Source organism: Prenolepis imparis, unplaced genomic scaffold (genome assembly GCF_030444845.1).
Source record: "Prenolepis imparis isolate NDT839.2.m4 unplaced genomic scaffold, iyPreImpa1.0 SCAF_11, whole genome shotgun sequence".
Taxonomy (NCBI): domain Eukaryota; kingdom Metazoa; phylum Arthropoda; class Insecta; order Hymenoptera; family Formicidae; genus Prenolepis; species Prenolepis imparis.
Window position 1 is genome coordinate 550,181 of NW_028141169.1, and position 21,017 is coordinate 571,197.

Genomic DNA, 21,017 nt, shown 5'->3' on the forward strand with positions numbered 1-21,017 from the left:
GGGTCCGAAAGGAAGGTATTCCGATATCGCGGCCTTGATGCGAGCAAGCACGCAACGCACGCATACGTTCCGATCGCATAAGCATCTCGTAAGGCGCAAGTATGCACGCTCCATAAATTTACAAGGCATCTGTGCATAATGCAGTCGAAGAAACCGAAGGAGAGATGCGCTTTATAACTTTTCAACCGACTGACGTATATCTCTAAATATTTTCTCAGAGCTGTAAATCATTCCCTCTCTTCACAGAGAGAATCTACGCGTAATTTAGACGTTTATTTTATATAAAATTTTTTAAAAATTATTCCATTTTATGTGCAATATTTTGTTAGCAATTGAAATAATTTTCTCCTTCCATGATGCACTTGAATGTTTTTACTATAATTTACGCAATTTATTATTTATGTAAAAAAAATTACAAATTACAAGTCATGTGTACATATGCAGCATCTTTTCAAGCTAGCTCGTAAGTGTCAGCTGATTAGAAGCACAATTAGAAGCTGTCAGATAACGTATTATGATTTATTGCCTCTTTTGCAAGACACGAAGAATGGGTTTAGCCCATTGATTCTACTGTAAACACTGCGATAAATTTAGAAACTGGCGCGATAATATCAATACGTACACTTGCTGAATGAACACTCTTGGATTTCAGTTAATTTTTCTTTTAATTTTACAAATTGAATAAATGTGCTTTCTTAATTTAATATAATTCCGTAATTTTATATGCAATCTCTCTCTCTCTCTCTCTCTCTCTCTCTCTCTCTCTCTCTCTCTCTCTTTCAAAGATTAATCAATAATTATCGATATTTTTCCAATCTCTGTATATGAGCTGTATTATATCGATTTAAACGTCAAAATTTTATGTATGAGATTTTAAAATGTTTTTGATACGGCGTTGTAAATATTACTTTTTTATTATACTATCTTTAATTATATATTATTATACTATCTATAATTATATTACAACACATATATATATATAAGTCATATATTTTTTTAACTTATAATACGATTAGATAGAAAGCAATCTGACAGATTGGAGCGGCGTTACGCGCATTTGCGCACGTGCAGTCATGCATGTAACGATAGCTACAGCTGTTGTGTGTTGATGGTCGCGGTCGTCGTGACGACCCGACATTTCCTGGTGAACCCGGTCTATCACGAAATCACCGAGAGACCGCTCGTGACAGCTTGCATTGCAAAAAAAAGAAGATTTAAATCGAGCGAAATGGTGGTCGTGGATAAACGTAGGTACCTCATAGTCTCCACAGCTGGGTATTTCTTCGGCGCTTCTGTGCAACACGATGAGGAAGATATCGAGGATCGAAAGATCCTCGATCGTTTCTTGGAGCAGTCGTCGTGTAGAATTTTATGTGCCCGACCGGTCGATGAGGATCGGAAGCAAGTTCGTTTAAAATTGACCAACGAATTGGGTACCGGTACAGCCAACAGTCTGGTCTTCTTTAAGGTACTTTAATAGAGCCTCTACCGCGGGAAGAAGAGATGTATCGACAAATATAAACGTAACGAGTAGAAAAGAAGCTGTTGTTGTCGAGAGACATTTCTACTTGCTCGATAACTGTTGATTTATACGTTTCTCTTCGTTGATAATCTTTAATCATATTCAACGCTGCCGAGCGTGATTATATTTCTCGACAATAGAAAGTATTTTCTAGAAAGTTACAATGTTAGGCATACCATTTATATATCACTGATGATGCAAAAATGCCCGCAGATGACAGCGGCGGTGATTACCGAAGAGAACTTTCACAACGTGGTCCAAGTGGCTTCCACCGGCTGCGGTGACGGATCGGTATTGATCGAGGGTCTTCGTCAGGTTTGGGCGCCGACTCTCGGATCGTCGGGTTTAAGCGCGTCATGTCTGAAGAAACTCGAAGAGAGGCTGCTCAGCTCCGGATTCTCGATCACCGTCGCCGAAGAGGAAGAGTTTTGGCGACGGCGGCGAGATGAGGTGAAACGGTCCCACGAGAGAACAATTTGCGAGGAAGCCGCCAAGTCGGTGAAGAACATTAGGGTCGAACTTGAAAGCGCCGCGGTGTCAAGGTGCATTTAATTTTCGTCCCCTCTATCTCGAATGGAATATAAAATAAATCTAAAAAAATTGAAAGATATAAAGTCGACATTAAAGTTTTTAACGCTTTATTATAAAACAAAGAGGTTTTGTTGAGAAAAAAATTATTTATACAAATTTATAATATTTTGTAATTTAATTTAAAAGAAAAAGAGGTTTTAATGTACTAAAGATTTCATTCAAAGTTTCTTTGTAATTCTCTATTATATATAGATATCCTTATTATACAGTTGCTATATTTTTTATATTGAATATAGAGATGGATTAATAGCTGTAGAAGAGGCTTGCGAAGCCATTTCGGTGTTCGTAGATGATTTATGGAAATTAAGCGGACCTGCGTATACTGAGGAACGGATGAAATCGTTTCTCGATGTGATTGGAAATAAAGTGGTCCAATTAACGCAAAATTATCTAAATGCGGTACGTCGACTTGAAAATTCTTTCAATCATACATCGTTCATTAGTAATAGCTGTTTAAATAAACGAGAAATCTTGAAAAAGGCATTTATAAATTTAACTCGCGAAAGAAATCGAATTTTTCTCTCGATAAATAAAATCAACTCGAACCAAAAGAATAAAATAAACTTCTATGAGCTTTTATGAACCTGATCTAACCACTCAGTTTTCTTTTCAAATGCGTTATTAAGTGGATCGCTCGTTTATAAATATAATGACTTATGAAATATCACTGGATAGGTCGATACAACCGACAGTCGTGTAAAAGATGAAACGATAGCACTTGGGGCGACAGTGTGCGAAAAGTGGGTGAACGCTACGCAGAAATTGACAGAACTCTTCTGGCCGCATTATTCCCTTCATCCTTGGAAAGGAGCGATCTTTGTACCCGGAAAATGCTCGAAGCTTGGCAAAAGCCTCAGGTAAAGCGACGCACCAACGTGCATGAATCAACTGGAATAACTAATAGATGAATCTCTTCAGGCAAATGTCTGACTTGCGTGCACAGCATCGCCAATTGATCAGACTTCTGACCTCGAGCGAAAGATCTGCACTCGGTGTCGAGAAGTTGCTTCAAACATTCGATGACACGAGAGGTATCTCTGCAGCTTTTAACTTTCAAGATATTCTAATTCAAGTCGCAAGCACATGTATCTTCGAAATTGAGATCGATAAAATAATTTCTTTTCTCGCACGTCTTTCACGAATCACTTAACGATTTAACGATATAATTAAAATAAAATAAAAACAAATAGAAACTAAAATTCTCAGCGAATTCTTCGATTGGTCCGTGTTTTTAAATAATAATTACTCGCAATTAGTTGCCTTGGGTGACGATGAGCATTGGGACGATGAATGGGATAGACTAAGACGAAAGATTGAGGAAGGTCTGGTGCCAGCTGAAGAGCGCGTCGCTCAAAAGCTGAAGGATCACATTGCTGACGCTGACACTCCGAGTTCTTTGGTGGCTGAATTTGAGAAATATAGAGAGTTAACGAAGAGGGAAGGACTTAAGAGAGTATTACGTGGCGAACGAGAGTCGCTACTTGCGGCGTATCCTGATTTAATCGGTAAAATATTCTCAAGCATTAAAGCATTCTCCGTATTGTTAACCATTATAAATATAATATCAAAAAAAGCAATGAAAAAGTTAATATGAAAATTTTTTTCTTTCGATGCTATAATCGAAAATATAAGACGGTACATTTTAAAGACGCTAATTTACATAATTTGAGACTTACTTTTGATAATTACATTTTACTTCGAAACAACACGAAATTGTAGAAAATCGTTTGGCTGGTCCCGATACGGAAGATCTTCTGGATGTTCCTAGAGTGCTGCAAGAAGTTCAAACTGCCAGATCTGCAGAAGTACGGCTAGAGAATTTGGCTAAATTAGGGAAGGAATTGCTCGCCGATTTGCCAGGATATGAAGAAGCGGCGACGCGATTATCGAGCGCGTTGAAAGAAGCGGAAGAAAAAAGACGGGACTTGGTTGAGTCATGGGTAATCTCTTTAATTACGTATTTAATGTGATACAATTTTAAAAATTATTATAAATTTTTTATAATCTAAAAATATATATTACTGAAATTTGTTAACATTTTTCGTTTTTATCAGGTGAATAACACGAAGAACGAGATAGCTAAGAAAGAATTGAGCTTGGGCACCGATTCGTCGGTGGTAGAACTTACCGGCACTAGCATGATGCGAGTGACCTATGATCCTAGATTGATGACTCTAATCAGAGAAGCCAGAGCGCTGTCCGGCGAAGGCGTCGAGCTGCCGAGAGAGATTCGAGAACTGGTGGACAGAGCCTCGTCCTTAGCCGGACGAGCTAGAGCTCTTCAACAGGTCGCCACCTTTCACAACACGATCGGCGATCGAATGGTACCTTCTCAAAGACCTCTCATGTTGACAGTTGCTTTGGAATTAGCGCGTGCTGTCCAGGAACAATCGGGTGTCGTTTGGTCCGATCCTCATCTCGTCGATGTGTACACTGCTCGATTGAAAGAGTTGGTGAGAATTGTCTTGTGGATTTCGTTGTAAATGTAATTTAAAATAAATGTAATCGAGAAAATGTTGCTTTAGGTGGTAAAGTTTGCTCGACAAAACTCGGAATTGATTTCGAAGCACTCCACGTTGCGAGATTACGTATCGAACTTGCTGAAAGGCGATGCTGTACACCTTGTCGGAAATCAGAATATATGGAAGGAGACGTTGATAAGCATGAGAGCGATAGTTGACGCAGTCGATTCGGAATACGGTAACGCGAAAGCTTGGAAATTGCATTGGGATCGGCAACTCTTGAAAGCACTGGGTGTAGCGTACAGGTATAATACATTTTACATTATAACACTTTTATACATTACAATAAATTTAGATCAATTAAATTAAAATTAAAATTAAAATTAGATATAATGATATATTTAATTGTATATAATTTGTTGAGAACGACGTTTTTATTGAAAACTCTTTGCGTAAAATGCGTTGTACATTTTGCTAGGAATGCTTTGCCATCCTTGTCGAGGAAACTGTCCGAGATTCGAGTGGAGCTCACTTTCCGGGACGGAATCCTACAATGGAGACCACCGCTCGAAGACATTCGCGCAAAGTTATATTCCGCTATACGTCGATCGCTCTCTATTCCGGTGAACTTTCGGGGTGTCGGGGACGTCGCCGATGCACACTTTGACGATTTGGTACAGAAGAATGCGTATCTCTTTAGCGGTGTTTACAAGCAAGTGGAAATCGCTCTGGGTACTCTCGAATTATTTAAGATGAAATGGCTGAATCTAGCAACGCCGGCCAATATCGATGTTGGAGAACGGTAAGTTAAGTCTTAAAATAAGACTACTTTCTGAATATTATTATATATTATAATTATTTTATATCATATATATATTTCTAGACTGAAAGGTAAACCTCCTCAAGAATGGGCGAAAGTGTTCAAGGAGGCCAAGCAATGGGCTCAAGAGGTAATGATTTTATAAATATTTCGAAGGTGAATAAAAAAATACGCTGCTCTCTTAAAAAAAATAACAATGATATAAAAAATTAGCGATTTTTTTTATTCAGTTTTGACACAGTGTCATATTTTATTTAAAATGCAGCTTGCTTTATCCGGTTTATTCTCGTATTAAGCACTTGTACTTATTTTTTATGACATCGATCCAATTAAATAATCGTATAAATGCTAAATAAATTTTCGTTGATGCAGGTTGGAAAATTAAGAGGCTGCGACGTGAGAATCTCGTGCATATGCATCGATACAGCGACGACGAGGAACGATTTAGAGACTGCGACTCGTCATTATTGGGAACGTCTGTGTTCCGACTTAAGGGTGGAAGCGTCCTCGCGTTTGATGGCCATTATAGACTTCCTGTCCTTCGCGTCCAAGGAGCTCGAACGTAGACCGCGCGATGTTGAAGAGGTCGGATTAGCTCACGAAGCCCATGCGCGTATCGAGCAACAGTCAGCGGGTATCGCTAAAGAAATGGAAGTTGTTGCAGTACTCGCCAAAGTTATGGCCGCATGGACCAGCGAGAAGCTCGACGGTAATATTTCGCCGAACAATATTCTTGGAAATTTTTTCGGAAAACTAGTTGTTTACAAATTGCAAAAATAAAGTTATAAAAATTTAATTTTTGTTTATTTTATACATTTACACAGGTGTTAATGCGGCTCACGCCGCTTGGCAGGAGCTAGGGGATCGTTTGGAAAAGCATAAGGCTGTTATGGCGCGTCTACTGGAAGACGCTAAAGTCAATCTTCGTCATCGAGCGATTGCGCTGAGAGACGAAAGGGAGAGATGGCAGGCTAAGTGGTCCGCAAGATCAGAGAATGTCACCCTCGATTGGCTGATATCGATGAAGGAACGTTGGGTCAATTTAAATATGCAAATGGATTTCTTGAAGGCGGATTGTAAAAGAATAGAACTCGATCTTAAAAGTGTTCTGGAAGACGACGAGATTAATATATCGCAATTGGAACACGAATTGGAGATCGAGGAGTCAAATTACAGGTTGTTTTATACGATAACAGACCACATTCATACAAAATTAAATATCTATAAAACGAACAATTTTTTATTTATATATTTTTTTACTTCATAGTTTATTATATTAACAGAAAATAATTTTTTATTATTTTTTTCTAAATTTGCATAAACAGGTTTCAATCTGAATTTTTGGAAGAGCTTAAGAATCAGGAAACCGAGGAATGGGCCGTTGCTAGAAGAAGATTACCGAGACTACACGATTGGCTCGATTCTTGGGAGAATAAGATTCGCTTGCAGGATAACTTGGATATCGACAAATTATTTGACACCTTCGTTGGTAAAAAAATTAACGAAATTAGATCCACGATCGAATCTATCCAGCTGCTTCGTGGAGACGAGATCGCCAACGAACACTGGACCGAGTTAATTCCTATACTGGGCTTGAAGGTCAAAAATCCACAAGATATCACTTTAGGTGACTTGCTCGCTTGTTCGGAGGCGCTGAAAAAGAATGAGGATAAAGTGAAGGTAAGAACTTGCTTAACTCGATAAAAATAATTGTAGTAATGATTGCAATATCAGAATACTTGATTTTGAATATTGAAAGATGATATATTTCTAAGGCGCAATCTGGATAGTGTCACACGATCTTTATATCATAATTATCAAATTTTCGTCTCATAAACGATGTTTTCTCATTCTCAGGAAATAACGAAACGAGCAATCGCGGAAAGCGGAATTCGACAAGCGTTAATGGACCTGGAGATCTGGGAAAGTATGGCGTCACTTCCGTTGCAAGAGTCGACCGACAGCAAAAACAGGACCATTCTATTAGTCGGGGATTACGGCAATTTGTTAGCGAAAATAGGTACGTTTATTTATATCGATTATACAATTTGTATTATCTTATTTTTTAAAACAAATTTTTAAAACAGAGGAATTGAGACTCTTGCTCGAAGGAGCGAAAGGCACATCCGGACACGAGAGATTTGCATCTAGAGCTGCACGCTGCGAGGCGGCTCTATCAGAGCTCGAGGAAAGAATTAAGGTTCTTAGCACAGTCCAAAGGAAATGGATCTACTTGGATCCGGTTTACGGAAGTGGAGCTGCTCCAAATGACTCCGGAAGATGGTCGAGGGCCGATAAAGAATTTAGGTTTATAATAATTCCGTTTTCTCCTATTTTATCCATTATATTTAAACGTTCCAATTTTTTATATCTTTGTAAACTTTCAGATATCTTATCGGAGAAGTGTCTCAAGATCCTCGAGTACCGTCCTTGAGACGACTTTCTCTGCCAGCTTTAACAAATTTGAAGGATCTGCTGGATCGATGTCAGAAGAGTTTGGATGAATTTTTGGAGGTGAAATTTGATAAAATAATTATATATATATTTTTTTTTAAAAGTAATTATGCGTTTTACATCGGCTGTGTTGCAACACTACGATAAAATTTTGAAATTACAGGAAAAACGTGCAGCATATCCGAGATTATATTTTCTCAGCGACGAGGATCTTTTGGAGCTTGTATCAGGTAGCGGACGAAGTTTGGAGGCTCATTTGCCAAAATTGTATCATGGTGTGGGTTCAGTAGTGAAAGAAAACAGTACGTTGACGGCGGTTGTATCACCCGAGGGAGAAATGTTAAAGTTACCGGAGGCTATCGATCTCACTGAACCTCTACCGCGATGGCTGAATAATCTCGAGAACGGAATGAAAAGGGCTCTCTGTCAGAGTTTGGAGAAATGTTTGAACGACTCCGCGCCTGATCCGTCTGATTATCCCACACAGATACTGTTGCTCTCGGAAAGGATAGATTTTACCGAGCGCTGCGAACGCGCCTTGAAAGAGGGTCGCACGGCTTTGCAGAAGCTCGTTGAGTTTCTGGAAACGCAGAGAGCGAGATACAGAGGATTGGAAGATGCCGGTGATAAACTGACCGCGTTGAAAGCGCGCGGCCTCCTGTTGGATACGGTTCATCATCTTCAAGTGGCCAGGACGTTATCGAAAATTGTAGCGACCGGCGAGAACGCCGACTGGATGTGGTACAAACAATTGAGGTGTTACAGAAAGGTGAGTCTCGATTAAGAAATATTTGTGATAATGTTCTTGATAATGATCATGAGAATCAAGCCGAGAGGCGATAGCAATATTTTACATTATAATATTTTATTATATATTATATCATATTTATATTATTTTATATTATATTCGAGACTAATCCTGATTTTTTTTTCACTAATAATATCTCCAGACACAAAGCATTCTATATAATATCTGATTATTAAATTATATCGTATATAATAATGTTGTATATTTTAAAGAATCAAGGAACTTACGTGGTGAGATGTGCCGGCGCAGAATTACCCTATCGCTTCGAGTATCAAGGAGCGTCTATCGGCTTAGTAAGAACTCCCTTGACAGAGAAATGTTTCCTAGCTCTCACGCAAGCTATGAAGCTCGGATTAGGCGGAAGTCCGACTGGTCCTGCCGGAACCGGGAAGACCGAGAGCGTGAAGGCGCTGGCATCTATCTTGGGTAGACCAGTGCTCGTCTTTAATTGCGATGAAGGTAAAAAGCTTTTTCTCTTTGATCACTGTCAGCGATAAAAAAAATTGCTCGTTAATAACGCATGTTAAGATACACGATACAAATATATTGAATAGTCGACTTGACTTATAGGGATGGATACCGGAAGTATGAAGCGTATCTTAGGAGGTCTGGCGCAAGCGGGCGCCTGGGGTTGTTTCGACGAGTTCAATCGTCTCGAAGAGGATACATTAAGCGCGGTGGCGATGCTGGTGAGGCCGCTTCAAGAGGCGCTTCGAAACGGTTCTCCCGAGATTCTGCTAGACGATCAGAAGATCACGTTGGATCCTCACTGCTGCATCTTCATTACGATGAATCCGGCAGGAAATAAATACGGAGGCAGACGAAAATTGCCGGATTCATTGGCGAGACTGTTCAGACCTATCAGCATGGCGCATCCGGACAAGTCGGACATTGTCAGAACTCTGCTGGAATGCGCCGGTTTCTTAGAAGCGATTACTCTTGGTAAACGACTCGTGGAGGCTCTCGAAATCGCCGGGACCATGTTATCCGAGCAACCGCATTACGATTGGGGACTCCGAGCGTTGAAATCTGTGCTCGATGCCTTACATCCGATGGCCGGTGTAGATGAGACCACCAGGTGTTTAAAACTGTTTTTAAATATATAAAATTAGGGAAAAATTGCGAGATTTTTATTAAATATAAAGATAAATTGATCTTTTTCTGATAAAAAGTATTTTCAAAAAATATCTTTCATAAATTTATATCAATTTAATAAAAAATGTTTTCTTATTTTTCGATAGGCTTCTTATCTCGATTAGGGCGTCGACCCTTCCAAAGCTGACGGAGACAGATACGATCAAGTTCTTGGCGTTGCTAGACGATCTCTTCCCGAAGGCCAATCCTTCTTTGCCCGTTTCTGCAGAAAGCGAAAATTTGGTCGCCGCGTTGTTGAAGATCTGCGAGAGTCAGGGATGGACGAAAGAGATTGCCAACCGATGCGTTCAACTGAACGATCTGTTGAAAAGTAGAACCGGCGTCGCCGTGGTTGGTCCACCTGGTAGCGGAAAAACATCGATCAGGTTGTGCTTGGTCGAAGCGATGGCGAAGATCGGCGAACCCGTGCAACAGATCGTCGTTTATCCCGGCGCCGTGCCGAAGAGCAGATTATTAGGACACATAAATCCACGAACGAGGTAAAATAACAATAGAGAGACACTTTGTCAGCTTTGAATTTATGACAGATCGATTGATAAAATATGTTTGCATAGAGAATGGAAGGAGGGAGTTTTATCGAGCGCGGTAACGTCCGCTGGAAATTCCGCGACCTGGATCATCTTCAACGGCGACGTGGAACCTGAATGGGCAGAGGCGTTGAATTCAGCCCTGGATGATAATCGATTATTAACGTTACCCAACGGAATAGGAGTTAAACTCGGCAGTGGTACAAGGTGTGAATATTAATTAACATTAAACGGATAATTATAGCGATATCCAAGATAAAATGTGACAAGATTCGTGGTCAAATAAATATCAAATTTCAGTTTGAGCTTCATAAATGATGCTTAAGTCGAATTTGAGTTTAATTATATACTCGCTTATTGTACTTGTCGTGAATATGTGTGTTGCAAAAAACACAGGTTTATCTTCGAGACTCACAAGCTCGCCGATGCCAGTCCGGCTACAGTCTCGCGATTGGGCGTTTTGCATCTTGGATCAACGAGATCGACGTCTCTGTTGGCGCCTTGGCGTTTAGAGCAACTCTCTTCAACAACCGCGGCGATCGCAAACACCCATTTATGCTCTTCCATCGATGAGACTTTGAAGATAAACGTCGAAGGCTCGTCTGCGTCCGGTCTGATGGATGCCGCCTTATGTCACCTTCGTAAAGCGCAGACCTTCAGTCAGGCCACTCAAGCTTTTCTGCTTTCATTGTGTGGTCAAGTGAATGATGTACAATCGAGAGACAATTTGGCGAAATTTATTTACGGGTCGACCGATAGTTGGTGAGTGGTCCAAAAAATTTGTCAACGCTAATTTTTTCGAGTTGTTGAAACAACGAATTTAGCTGAGCTCGTTTCAATTGTGAAATATCCTGCAGGTGTCCCGATCCGCAAAAGCCAAGTGCCGTTCTCTACGATCGTGAAACTGATCGACTAATACCCTTCAGCGATACTTACGAATCTATCGATACCGATTATGGGCCTGTCTCGATTTCAGGTATGCTTGAATTTATATATTAAAGTTCTAAAAGAATACACTTTTTTTGAAAAAAAAAAAAAAAAAAAAAAAAAAAAAAAAAAAAAAAAAAAATAGATTAAATGTTTTTCATATTTTTTATGCGTATCAGATCGCATCAGAAAAGCATTAGCAGCTATTTTGCCGTGGATAGAAGACGGTCGTCCGCTTATAATTCGTGGACCCAAAGCTTGCGGTAAAAACATTTTAATCGATGTCGCGTTATCGAGAATTAAAAATTATGATACAATGATCGTGGTGAGAGGATCTTCGCTCTATGGTCCTGATGATCTTGTGACTCGCTTGAAAAAGGCTTGCTTGCGTTTGGATTCTTCTTCGCAGGGTAGAATGTATAAACCGAGAAGTGGATCTCGAGTGCTTCTTATCTTGGAAGATATGCATCTCGCTGCCAAAAATTTACAGGTATGATTCACAGAACCTCTTCATAGATCTTTCAATCTAATAAATCGATCTAATAAGTCAAATAAATCTTGAATTACATAATCATTTGAAATAGCTCTTTAGCAGTTAAATACAAATTGAATTAAATATTTAATATAAAATAAAATTTGTATTACTCTCTTTCAAACTGTGTTATTGATTTGATAGAAATCTTAAATTTGCAAATAATTCAAATTTTTTCAAACAATAACTTAAGAAAAAATTCGAGTTGGAAAAAGGAATTGCATCTCAATAATAAATTGATAAAATAAATTATATAGAATTATATATTTTCAGGAATTGGTAAGAGAGTTACTTCAAGAGGAAGGATTCCTCGAAGAGGATCTTGAATTTTCCAAAATATCCTTAACTATCATATGCACTGCTGATGAATCTACACGATTGCATCCGAGACTTGAAGCCTTATTTGCAACTTACTATCTAGAGTGAGTAACTTCTTCAGAAATAAAAAATATATAAATTACAATAAATTGAAAAAAAAAATTTATTTCTTTGTCATTGAATTAAGTATCGAATAGTTCAGAAATTTTTAAACTTTCCGAATCTCAGATTTTAAATAATTTTAGTTTAAAACAAATAGAAGAAAAATAAGAATTTCTCAAAACTTTTATTCATTTTTCTTCTTTTTTTAAATTTGTATATTTAAAAATAATTTCAAAAAGATAATAATAAATTAAGCATTAAAAAAACTCTAAAACCATCGAGACAAAATATATATCTGTCAATAGATATCCCAGCCAGAAGAATATCGCAGCTATTCTCGAACTTTACTTGAGAACCTCTCTGAAGCAGATAGATTATGTCATGGCAGAATCTTGGATTACTCGAATGAAGCCCAATATCTTGGACGCTTTTCGATTTGCGTCCACTCAGGAATCTCCTCTCAACTGGACTCTCAAAGATATCGTTTCGTGGGCGAAGCGCTTAAAGTATTATCCTACGCCCGAAACCGAAGCGGATATCACTCGTTATTTGTTGGACATCGGACAACGGCTATTTTGTGCAAGGTATTACCTTAGAATTATAATAAAATATTTGTTATATTATTAACAATTATTTTATTATATTTAAATTTAAAAAAATTTGTAAGAGAAAGTCCAAGTTTTATCTATATAATAGATTTTAAGTTTTATTCATAATTTCTTTTTTCCTGTGCAAATAATTTTACAATTTTATTACATTTCTTTGTCCAGATTACCGCCCAAAGCGTTGGCACGATGGGAAAATTTATTAATCTCAAAGGACTCCGAGGTAAAAGATTTTAACAACGATGTATACGTGTGGAAGAGCGCAAACATGGGGCTTTATTCTTTGAGCGAAGAACAATGGCGAGAAGAGATAATCAATGCAGCGGCTAGATGCGTTAGAGAGGGTCAACCGGTGCAAGCATCGATTTCATCCTACCTTTTGGAAACTATAGCTGGTAGATAGTTTGATTAAATTAATTTTGAAAGAATTCTTTTTTAATATAACAATAATGCTAAATGACAGGACTGAGTTGGGCTGTGGGATGTGATTTTCGCGGTATGATACTCGTCGGGCGACCAGGAGCGGGCAGGAGATCAGCTGTTAAACTAGTCGCGACCGTCTCCTCTCTTCGATTGATCGAGTCAGGACCTGGTGAATAGACTATAACATAATTTGCAAGGAAGTACAATATCTCTACTACCAATTTGGTTGTATTTGTACTTGCAGAACGCGGTAAAGCGGCGATAAAGAGCGCCGTGCAAGCCGCCGGTATCGAGGGCCAGCCGACCTTGCTTTTGTTGGAAGAGTACCACGCTAGGGAGGAGACCTTGGCTGTCCTAATAAACGCTATGGTATCCAGAAGTGAAATTCCAGGGCTCTTTATGGCGGAAGAACTTGATGCATTAGTCGCTCCGCTGTCCGATCTGGCTCGAAGGGAAGATTTTCAAGGAACATTAGAGCATTATTTATATCATCGTATGTTTAATTTGAAAAAATATATATAATATAATATATAATTTACAAAAATTATATCCGATGAAAGAAAATAAAAATTGATAATATTTCGCAGGTCTGCGCAAGTTTCTCCGGATAGCGGTAATCTTAGATTCGGAAGAGATAGAATCGTCGCGATTGTTACTGGGTCTTCGACATTGCGCGCTGCTCGGGTCTAGCCTAGGGGAATGGTGGTCTCGGGAGAGCTCGTTGATTAAATTCGCGGTCCAAGAAGGCACTTTACAGCTGGACGAACTTGAGGAGCTGCCGAGCGGCGCAAAAGTCATGATCGACGCTCATATACAGGCACCTCGCCATCAGAGAGCGCCGGCAAGATTTCTCGCTCTGGTGAATACCTGGAAACATCTTCGCGATACATGGAGCAAGGAGGTGGAAGAGAAGCTTCAGTCTCTCGAAGCTGGTATCGGAAAGCTAAGGGAGGCCGGCGAACAGGTGGCCAAGTTGGAGGACGAAGCATCCAAGCAGCGCCAGGAACTTGAGGTTCGTTGAATATATAATGTATATAAATAATAAAATATTATAAAATATATACAATATTTTATTTGTATAAGAGTTTATTGATAAGTAAGATTTTGAATCTTCTATAATAAAAACTAGGCGGTAGGAGACCTTACCTACATCAATCCACAATCTTAATAAATATTTTGAAATATTTTATAATTCTAATAAAACATTACTATCACGTGCTCAAGGTACAAAAAGGAAGAGCCAACGCTGCTCTCGAGCAAATCACCGCTACGATGAGAGGCGCGACTACTCAAAGAGGAGAGATGACAAACTTGAAGGCCAATACAGAACGTGAGAGTGCCGAGCTTGCGTTGCGTAAGGTATCGAAAGAATTAAAACGCATGCGAAGATCTCTCAGAAGTTTCAAGTGTGTAAAAATTTTCTTTTACTTTTTAGGCTGATATAGAGAAGGAATTAGGAAAGGTCGAGCCTTTGGTGGCGCAAGCTGCTCAGGCAGTGGCCGGAATAAGTGCCGACGCGTTAGCCGAAGTTCGTTCGTTGAGAGCACCGCCGGCGCCAGTGAGAGACGTCCTCGAGGGTGTTCTTCGGTTAATGGGCATAAAGGACACGTCTTGGAACAGCATGAAGACTTTCCTCGCCAAGCGTGGTATCAAAGATGAAATCAGGTGAGCGATTTCAATCTCTCCAATCGATCCGTTTTAAATTTATTTGTATAGCCTGGATATACTTTATGGTAATATTTTTTTTCTTTTTTCGTATTGTGCAGAACTTGGGACGCGAGACGAAGCACGCCCGTCAGTTTAGAAGCGGTTGCCAAGTTGGTGAAGGAACGTCCTGAGAGTTTCGAGGAAAAAACGGCAAAGAGAGCATCGGTGGCGGCTGCTCCGCTGGCCGGTTGGGTTCTCGCTAATCTTCAATACGGTCAAATATTGGAGCAAGTTGCTCCACTGGAACGAGAACAACGACAACTGGCCGAGTACGAGACGAGGAGGAGACCTCCGTTCCTATTCTATGTTATAAAAAATATTGCCTTAATTTTTAAATACAATTCTTTTTATTTTTTTCCATATTTATTTTCTCGACACTTTCCTCTGGATCTTGTAGTTGTCTTCTTCTTTTATAATCCAATCTTTTGACGTTGATTAAATAATTTTAATCACTTGCAGAGATTTGATGTCGTCTTTTGTATCATTCAAGTCGATTGGCGGCGGCTGAAGCGCAACTGGGAGAATTGAAAACGGGATTGAACACGGTGGAAAGTCGCGTGGCGCAGCTTCAAAAGGAGCTCGCCGAGCATACAAGAAGTGCAGCTGAATTGCAATTGCGGGCAGAATCCACCGAGGCTAGTCTATCGACAGCGCGAGCTCTCTTGCAGAAACTCGATACAGAACATCGCGACTGGCAAACTCAGTTCCAGGAGCTGACTGTCAGAAAAGAAAAACTGGACATTGAGGCGGCCAATGCGGCTGCTCTCCTCGTATATCAGGTCTAATTAATTTTCTTGATTATTTTTAGTCAATGCAAAACAAAAGAAATATTTCGATGTATTTATTCTAGTATATTTAATAGATAGATTTATTCTTGAATTTATTCTTGAAAATTGATCTGTATGCGCATTCGATTTTCTCAGAATTCCGAAAGAGATGGCAACTGGACGAAATCAGCGATCACTTTATTAGTAACCGAACGCGAGAGATTGCTATGGAGAGCGCAGGATTTACCAGCAGATACGAGTAGCTTGATCGCGGCCTCTCGTGTGTTGAAAGGACCTTTGGTGCCTATTTTCCTCGATCCTTCGGGAGTAGCTGTATCCTGGATCAAACGTAACATCGGCTCCAGACTCGAAGTCACTCAGCCTGAAAATTCCAAATTTTTGACGGCTCTGGAACTTGCTGTGCGTTTTGGAAAACCTCTCTTGGTCGAGGAATTGGTCGAGTTTCCATCGATATTGTTGCCCGTTCTTCGTCAGCGACCGCTTAGATTGGGCGATCGTGTCTTATCGGCTCAACAAGGCTTCCAACTCTTCCTAGCTACAAGAAAAGACAGATTGGAAGATATTCCGAAAGAAGCCGATGCTGTATTATGCGAGATCACACTTGGCGCTGGTACGAAAAGCCTGGCGGAGAGATTCGTTGAAAAGGTATGCGAGAATAGATTCAATAATTTTCAACAATTCCACTTTGATTTACATTCAAACGATTAATGATATCGTATTCTCCGTAAGCTTTTATTAAACGAAACGCCGGAGCTCGAGGCGCAAAGAAGAGAAGCTCTGGAAAGGGAGGAAAAATTGTCCGGGGAACGAGATGCGGCAAGGCTGGATCTGTTGAGTCAATTAGCTACAGCCAGGGGTCAAGATCTCTTGCAAGAATCTCAAGGACAAGGAGGACTCTTGTCAACGCTGGAGGCGACGCAATCCAAGGCGAAAGAAATAGCGGTCGCTCTCGAAGAAAGCAGACAGAGCTTAAATGAAGTTTCAAGGTGCTTTGATAAAGCATTTCTAACTAATTGATGTTGATATCGAAAATAATATTTTTCACTATTATTCCTTTTTTTTTAGACGAGCCAAAGAGCATGAAAAGTTCGCGCAGTTTGCCGCTAATGTTTACGAGACTATTAAAGGATTAACGCTTCTCAATTCTTTATATATCGTTTCCACGGAAGTTTACACGGACATCTGCTTGAAAGCAGTACGGGACGATAGCTCTTTCGCAAGCAAAGACAGAGAGAAAAGGGAATCTAATCAGAGTCTAATTGAGAAACGGTATGTACTTATCCTGATAATTTTTACGAAATTTCGTCATATAATTAATTTTGTCATCTTCAGCTTGATCACATTGACGTTCCATCATTGCGCGAAAGCGATCTATAGAAAGCACAGACTTCCTCTAGCCTTGCACATGGCGTTGTCGTTGAATCCAGTATCGGATGTTGAGAGGAATCTCTTGCTCGATAGCGGTGCAGTCAACAACGATAATTTGGACTTTGAATTACCCGAATGGATACCTGACGAACGACGTGAGGCTGTGCAGGCCTTAGGTTCTTCTCTACCCGATGTGTGTAAACCTAATATGATTCTTGCAATAAACAGTTCTTCTAAATAATCTAAATTTTTTAAGAATTAGAAATTTTGTTTGATATTTCCTTTTATTATTAAAGGTGGCTGCCAAGATGAAACCTTCTTGGCTGAAGGATATTTCCAATATTTATGCGGACAGCGAGCTTAACACCTTTCAGAAAGTTTTAGTCGTGAAAGCATTTCGGCCTGATTATTTACACACCGCTCTTTCCAAATTCGCTGCGAAGCAATTAGGTAAGCGTCAGCATTCCACTTATTATGTTGTAAATTAATTTAGAATTTATTATTTTTATTATTTTAATATCAATTTAATTTTAAAACTTCAATATTCGATATAATTGAATTCAAGCAAACGAATAATAATTAATTTGAATTATATTTCTGACAATTTTGATTATTACGTCTAAAAATCTCTCTTTATTTTTTACTTTACGGATAAACGTAATTGTGTAATTGTTTTTGTGTACAGTGCAATAAATATCATGCTTACTCTCTGAGAGATTTTTTCTTTGATATATTTATTAAATTTTCTGTATACAATTAAATTTGCGAATTGATCTACGAAAGGTGTGAAAAATTTGGCTCCGCCTGTATGGACATTGAATGCAATCGCTCAGGAAAAGGAAAGACCGTATCCTGTGCTATTACTTTTATCCCCGGGAACTGATCCTGGTCCCGAACTCAGTGCACTCGCTGCAAAATATGCGTCTGCCGGATTTACTGAGGTTTCCCTGGGCCAAGGACACGTTACTCAAGCCGAATCGGCATTGGAAGCCGCGTGCAAGTAAAATCTCATAAAGCATTACAGGAATATTACGAGTTTAAGAATATTAAAATGTCTTATATACCTATACTTTGCTATATTTAAAAGAAAATAGGAAAAAAATATCTTATATAAGATACAATCAATGTAAACTTTTTCTTACACATTATTATTTCACAGAAAGGGTGGCTGGATATTGCTGAGCAACTTACAGCTCGCGTTAAATTGGTTACCGCGATTAGAAAGCCTGTTACGTTCACCTGCGTGTACCGTAAACAAAAATCCGTCCACAAGAATCTGGTTAACCACGGAGGAATGCTCTGGTTTCTATCCTGGTTTAGCCGGACTCTGTCTGAAGCTGGCATACGAGCCTCCCGAAGGTGTGAAGAGGAACATGAGAAAGTCGCTTCAGCAGCTTCAACAACATAACGACGAAACCGCGGCCTCAGTATTAATGCTCTCTTGGTTACACGCTACTCTCCAAGAACGACGTAATTTTATTCCTCAGGGCTGGATTAGAGCGTACGAGTGGAACGAATCGGATCTCGAAGCAGCCTACGAGTTGGTGATTAAAGGAATGGCGAAGGAGAAACGATCGCAAGGTACAGAATTTTTATCGCTTCTTCCGACAATCTATGTAAACATAAATGCATGTAAATTATTGTAATATCTTGCAACATATATATATATATATGTATATGTATATGATATTTGTGAGAAAAGGAGACTGGCAGATCGGTAGAGGTTTACTCGACGTTGCGGTTTACGGTGGTCGACTTCAAGATGATTACGATGCGAGAGCATTGCGCTCGATGATACGCGATACGTGGTCCAGAGATATTTTCGAGGGTCATCGGAAGTTGGGAGACGTGTTGAAGATAACCGATGGCGATCCTATAAAATCGCTGGAGAGCTTGGACGATACCGATTCGCCGAAACAGTATTTCGGCCTCCCAGCTAACGCTCACAGAGCATGGGAAAGATCTGCTGCAGAGAAAGCTCTGACATATCTCAAAAGTGCGTTGGAATCAATTATTAATGGATATTTTATATCGAAATTTGTCATGTATATTTCTATTTCTTTCTTAATTTAAACCATTCAAGATATACCATAAGATCAGCTGACGTGTATTTCAATAATTTTCAAGGTATCTTAATGAAGCCTTTCAATAGCAACGAAGGAAACAGCAATAAAGTAGAAAAATCAAAAGTTCAACAGGATCTAAAGGAAGTTCTGGATCGACAATGTTCCTTGACATTTACATGTGACACAAATGCCGAGCAGAAAAGAAATCCTTTGCAGGACTTTTTCGTAGACGAAATCGAGCTTACAAGAAAGTTGTTGCATATTGTACGAACGGACCTGGACGCGTCATCTTTCGAGGATGATGAGGTGAAGCGAGGACTCGAAAATAATTATTATTTTTATATTTTTTATAATAATAAATATACAATAATTATATATATTATATATTATTTATGATCAAAGACTCCAGAGCACTGGTTTACGGAATGGCGATCAGGCCCGAAGAATGCAATTCAATTCGCGAAGGCGCTTTTGTCAAAGTACGAGATGTTAAAATCCTCAGCAATGAATATACCTAGTCGAGTCGATTTATCTCAATTGTCCCGACCACGTGCTCTTTTAACTGCACTGAAGCAACATACCGCACGTGAACTTGGTTATCCATTGGAAGTACTTCATCTTCATGCTAATTGGATCGAGAATCGTATGAACAAAGAGTGGAAGGTGTCGCTCCAGCTCGAAGGTTTACTTATATCAGGTAAACTTAATTAATTATTCAAAAGTTCAAAAATATTTCAATGTCTAATTCTTACTGATTGATGGAGGAGTTGGAATTTTTTATAAAAATGATTTTTACATAATTATATAGGCATGTTGGAGAATTTTTATAAATTTTCAGATAAGATGATCTATCGAAATTTATAGAATATTATTATAAAAATTACGCGTATATATATTATATAACTCACACGAAACAATTTTGAACGACGTCTTATTATAGGAGCATCGATCGAGAAAGGTGTCTTGAAGGATCTGGACGTAAATTCGGCAGCAGTTGCTGTTGCCCCGACATGCCAAGTGGCTTTTATGCCAAAAGAAGGTTCGGAAGATAAATCAGACGACGATAACTCTAATATTCTCGAGGATACGCATCCACAAGATTATCTGTACATACCGGTTTACACAAGTGTTCAACGAGAGACTTTAATTTGTTCGTTACCGATCACGTGCCTGAGAGAAGATTGCGATACATGGTTTCGTCGTGGCGTCATTCTATACCTCAGATAAGTAATCATCTTTGGTAATCATCTTTTAATCTCTTCCGTGATATCATCTGACGATGATGAAAATACGAAATAATTTGCAACAGGTTTAATACGCATTAAAGTAAATTTCTCATTCAAATCTAAGAGATAAAAATTACAGAAGAATGTTGAGAAATTAATCGTTCCTAATTCATAAATAATAGAAAATGCAAGTCCAATAGAGTTTTAACTAGTATGTAAATATAAATAGAAATTTAATTTTAAATATAATAAAAAATCAAGCCCTTTCAACATTCAAGAGGCTATAACAATTTTAGAGAGATTCTGAAATATTAACTATTAAAGAGATTAATTTAAGTTTGATAAAAGTAGGTTTCCTTAATCTATATAAAGTTCTAATAAGGTTTTAAATTATTTATTTATTTATTTATTTATTATACTTTGTCAGAAAAATATAATTTAAATAAACATGATAGCTAACTTGATCGAGTGAAAAGATACAAGGTAGGAAAATACATATTGCATGCCAATAATATATCAAAAACATTATTGGATTGAACAATTTTAATACGCTTATTATTATTAAAAATACATAGAGATATGTCGGGAATTTGTTGGAAGGTAATGTTATATTCGG

At 38.8% G+C, this 21,017-nt stretch overlaps 1 protein-coding gene and 1 long non-coding RNA gene across 2 annotated transcripts; one reads left to right on the plus strand and one right to left on the minus strand.

The window, feature by feature from the left end:
• Positions 1 to 1,051: 1,051 nt before the first annotated feature.
• Positions 1,052 to 1,880, minus strand: LOC145942846 (uncharacterized). Its single transcript, XR_014426428.1, has 3 exons — positions 1,699 to 1,880; positions 1,256 to 1,485; positions 1,052 to 1,190 (listed from the first exon to the last, which is right to left on the minus strand). It is a non-coding gene; the product is annotated as an uncharacterized LOC145942846 (long non-coding RNA).
• On the plus strand, positions 1,109 to 20,987 carry Btv (dynein cytoplasmic heavy chain beethoven). Its single transcript, XM_083049824.1, has 46 exons — positions 1,109 to 1,468; positions 1,736 to 2,064; positions 2,350 to 2,512; positions 2,789 to 2,970; positions 3,032 to 3,144; positions 3,370 to 3,618; positions 3,833 to 4,053; positions 4,168 to 4,566; positions 4,639 to 4,880; positions 5,054 to 5,377; positions 5,459 to 5,525; positions 5,768 to 6,104; positions 6,220 to 6,571; positions 6,721 to 7,075; positions 7,253 to 7,415; positions 7,483 to 7,702; positions 7,783 to 7,909; positions 8,013 to 8,618; positions 8,870 to 9,116; positions 9,228 to 9,735; positions 9,899 to 10,291; positions 10,367 to 10,546; positions 10,736 to 11,101; positions 11,197 to 11,315; positions 11,446 to 11,756; positions 12,072 to 12,220; positions 12,524 to 12,802; positions 12,989 to 13,218; positions 13,287 to 13,415; positions 13,491 to 13,739; positions 13,834 to 14,258; positions 14,471 to 14,605; positions 14,682 to 14,911; positions 15,013 to 15,222; positions 15,444 to 15,732; positions 15,877 to 16,386; positions 16,471 to 16,727; positions 16,807 to 17,010; positions 17,074 to 17,302; positions 17,406 to 17,559; positions 17,893 to 18,109; positions 18,269 to 18,690; positions 18,812 to 19,105; positions 19,237 to 19,481; positions 19,578 to 19,872; positions 20,116 to 20,987. Exons 1-46 carry the CDS (start codon positions 1,109 to 1,111, stop codon positions 20,400 to 20,402), a joined length of 12,372 nt encoding a protein of 4,123 aa, XP_082905950.1. The 3' UTR covers positions 20,403 to 20,987.
• The last annotated feature ends 30 nt before the right edge of the window (positions 20,988 to 21,017 follow it).

Excerpts from the sequence above, each read along its gene's own strand:
- Btv (XM_083049824.1), top strand. The coding sequence starts at position 1,109 with ATGGTCGCGGTCGTCGTGACGACCCGACATTTCCTGGTGAACCCGGTC. Across the intron at positions 10,547-10,735 it reads AAACTCGGCAGTGGTACAAG|GTTTATCTTCGAGACTCACA; the intron begins GTGTGAATATTA and ends CAAAAAACACAG. Across the intron at positions 14,606-14,681 it reads CCGAGCTTGCGTTGCGTAAG|GCTGATATAGAGAAGGAATT; the intron begins GTATCGAAAGAA and ends TTTACTTTTTAG.